The following is a 2,500-nucleotide window of genomic DNA, read 5'->3' as shown; positions in this document are numbered from 1 at the left end:
TCTGTCTGTCTGTCTCTCACGCACTCACTTACACCGTCACTCTCTTCGTCTCTCCTCTACTCCCTCTCCAACTATCTCCCTAGCTCCCTCTCTTCCGCTCGTTCTATCCCACCTTCTGCCTCTCTTCATATTTCTCTTTCCCTCTCGATTTTTCTCTTTCTAATTCTTCGCTTTTCTTCCCGTATCTCTTCTTTCCCCTCCATTCTCCCGGTCTCTCCCCCTCTTTTTCTTCCTTCTCTTTTTCCCCCTTTCCTTTACCTCCCTTCCCCTCCTTCCTTCTATCTCTCTCTTCACTCCCCCTATCTCTCTCCCCTTTCTCTCTCTTTCTCTCTCTCTCTCTCTCTCTCTCTCTCTCTCTCTCTCTCTCTCTCTCTCTCTCTCTCTCTCTCTCTCTCTCTCTCTCTCTCTCTCTCTCTCCCCCCCCTTCCCTCCCCCTTTCTCTCTCTCTCACTCCCTTCCCCCCTTTCCTTCTCTCTCTCCCTTCCTAACCCCCTCTCTCTCTCCCTCCCTGCACCCCCATCTATCTCTCTCTCTCTCTCTCCTTTCCCTTCCCCCCCCCCCCCCCGCCCTCTCCCTCCCTCTCCGCCTGTCCCTAGCCCACTCTTTCCCTTCTCTCCCTCTCTCTCCGCCTGTCCCTAGCCCACTCTTTCCCTTCTCTCCCTCTCTCTCCCTGTCTGTCTCTCTCTCCATCACCGTATCTTCCCTTCTCCGTTGCGCTGCTTTGGGCGAAAGGACCGACAGACGAGCTTCCACTGGACACCTTAGGAACTTTAAGAATCTAACTCCCATATATTCAGACCTTACAGATAAACCCTTTTTTCCCCCAATATTATGAATTAAGAATCTAACTCCCATATATTCAGACCTTACAGATAAACCCTTTTTCCCCCAATATTATGAATTAAGAATCTAACTCCCATATATTCAGACCTTACAGATAAACCCTTTTTCCCCCAATATTATGAATTAAGAATCTAACTCCCATATATTCAGACCTTACAGATAAACCCCCTTTTCCCCCCCAATATTATGATTTAAGCAAACGGCAGCTACTAACTTGTAAGTATTTTGAGCTTGGGCAGCGTCCTGGGGGTGTTATACAACAGGTGTGCTAGGAACAGCTCAGGTGTCACACACGAACTATGAACCAGTTTTGTGGACAAGCTTCGCCTCTTGCTATGCTGTGCTATGTGGCATTTCCCTCTCCAGTGGGTTATGCCTGGGTAGTGTTGGTATGGCATTCAGGGCATTGGGGTGAAATAGACCTGGGGGTATAACGCTTTGTGCGATCTGTAGATTCATGGTATCCGAGGTACGGGTTCCTTGCAGGTGGTGTACTGTCATGTCCTATGTGCGTTGTGTGTCAGTATTATTTTTGTGTGAATGGTCACTATTTACAGTATTTATGATTATGCTAGTAAGTAATGATAACGTTATTAGTGATAATGATAATAGTATTAATTGGAAAGGTAATAAGGATGATGATCATGTTGACAGACAATATGAATGATGGTGACAACAATAAAAATGATAGTATAAATAATTTCGATAAAGATAATAATGCAACAATAGCAATATAATAATGATGATAATTATAATAAAGATGGTATCGAAAATGATCATGATCAGTTTCATCGTAGCCAATGATTACATTTATGTAAAACGATTCCGCTGTTGATAATGGTTATAATTACAAAGATGATAATATTAACATTAATGATAAGAATGATTATAAAGATAAAAATAGCTATCATGCTGGGACTACGAGTAATAATTACTAAAATTTAAATTCAAGAAAATTAACAACATTCTTCTGAACCTTATCCTGCAAAATCTGCTTAAGTATGCTGAATAATTCTTATGATTTTGCGAGCGCGGGCGTACTGGCAGATTTGTATCCGGGGCGGTGAGGCGTGTTTCTCCCACAGAATTTGATTCTAACAAATAAAGCTATTAATGAAGACCAACAGAGAAGAGCAAAGGCCAACACAAAACCACGGGATTTCGGTGCCCCCGAAATCGCCCTTCTTGGCCGACTCTTTGGGACTTTTCCGATTCGAGGAAGACGCTGCCTCCGCCCCGGCCTCGTTCGCCCGCGCCTCACTGCTTCTTGTGCCGCTTCCGAGTGCCGCGTGAATGAGATGTGTGGGGGGGATGCAATCGGACTGCGGTGCTGGAGTGACCATTCTCTGCACTAAGTGTTTCAAAGGGAGAGACTGGTTGATGCTGGGCGACTGAGTTGAGTGAGTGGCAAGAGCAGGAGTCGAGCCTTTTCCCAACGGCGCTTTTTCTCGTTGCAGTCGAGCAGGCGGAATCGGCCGAGGCGTCGCAGCCCACGCTCCTTCTGAACGGCGAGGCCCTCCAGAGCCACCAGGTGGAGGAACTGACCGGGTATTCCGGCGGAGGAACGCCTGTCGACGGCCGAGTTGAGGAGCTGCGAGAGGAAGTGCAGGACCTGGTGGTAGCTGAGGAGGAGTCCGACGAGGAGGAGCTCTGTGGA

At 46.8% G+C, this 2,500-nt stretch overlaps 1 protein-coding gene across 8 annotated transcripts in view; it reads left to right on the top strand.

Moving 5' to 3' along the window:
- The window catches only part of LOC113802431 (troponin T, cardiac muscle), a 22,346-nt gene that overhangs the window by 8,098 nt on the left and 11,748 nt on the right, over nt 1–2,500 (top strand). For all 8 annotated transcript variants that reach the window (XM_070128712.1, XM_070128711.1, XM_070128713.1 and 5 more), the window contains exon 3: nt 2,301–2,500. This exon is cut by the window's right edge and continues 414 nt beyond it. In XM_070128712.1, the coding sequence (XP_069984813.1) occupies nt 2,301–2,500 (200 nt within the window). The remainder of the gene's footprint in view (nt 1–2,300) is intronic.

The sequence above is a fragment of the Penaeus vannamei genome, chromosome 13 (assembly GCF_042767895.1).
Source record: "Penaeus vannamei isolate JL-2024 chromosome 13, ASM4276789v1, whole genome shotgun sequence".
Classification (NCBI taxonomy): domain Eukaryota; kingdom Metazoa; phylum Arthropoda; class Malacostraca; order Decapoda; family Penaeidae; genus Penaeus; species Penaeus vannamei.
Note: the sequence above shows the minus strand (reverse complement) of the source record. Positions and strands in the feature narration are given on the sequence as shown.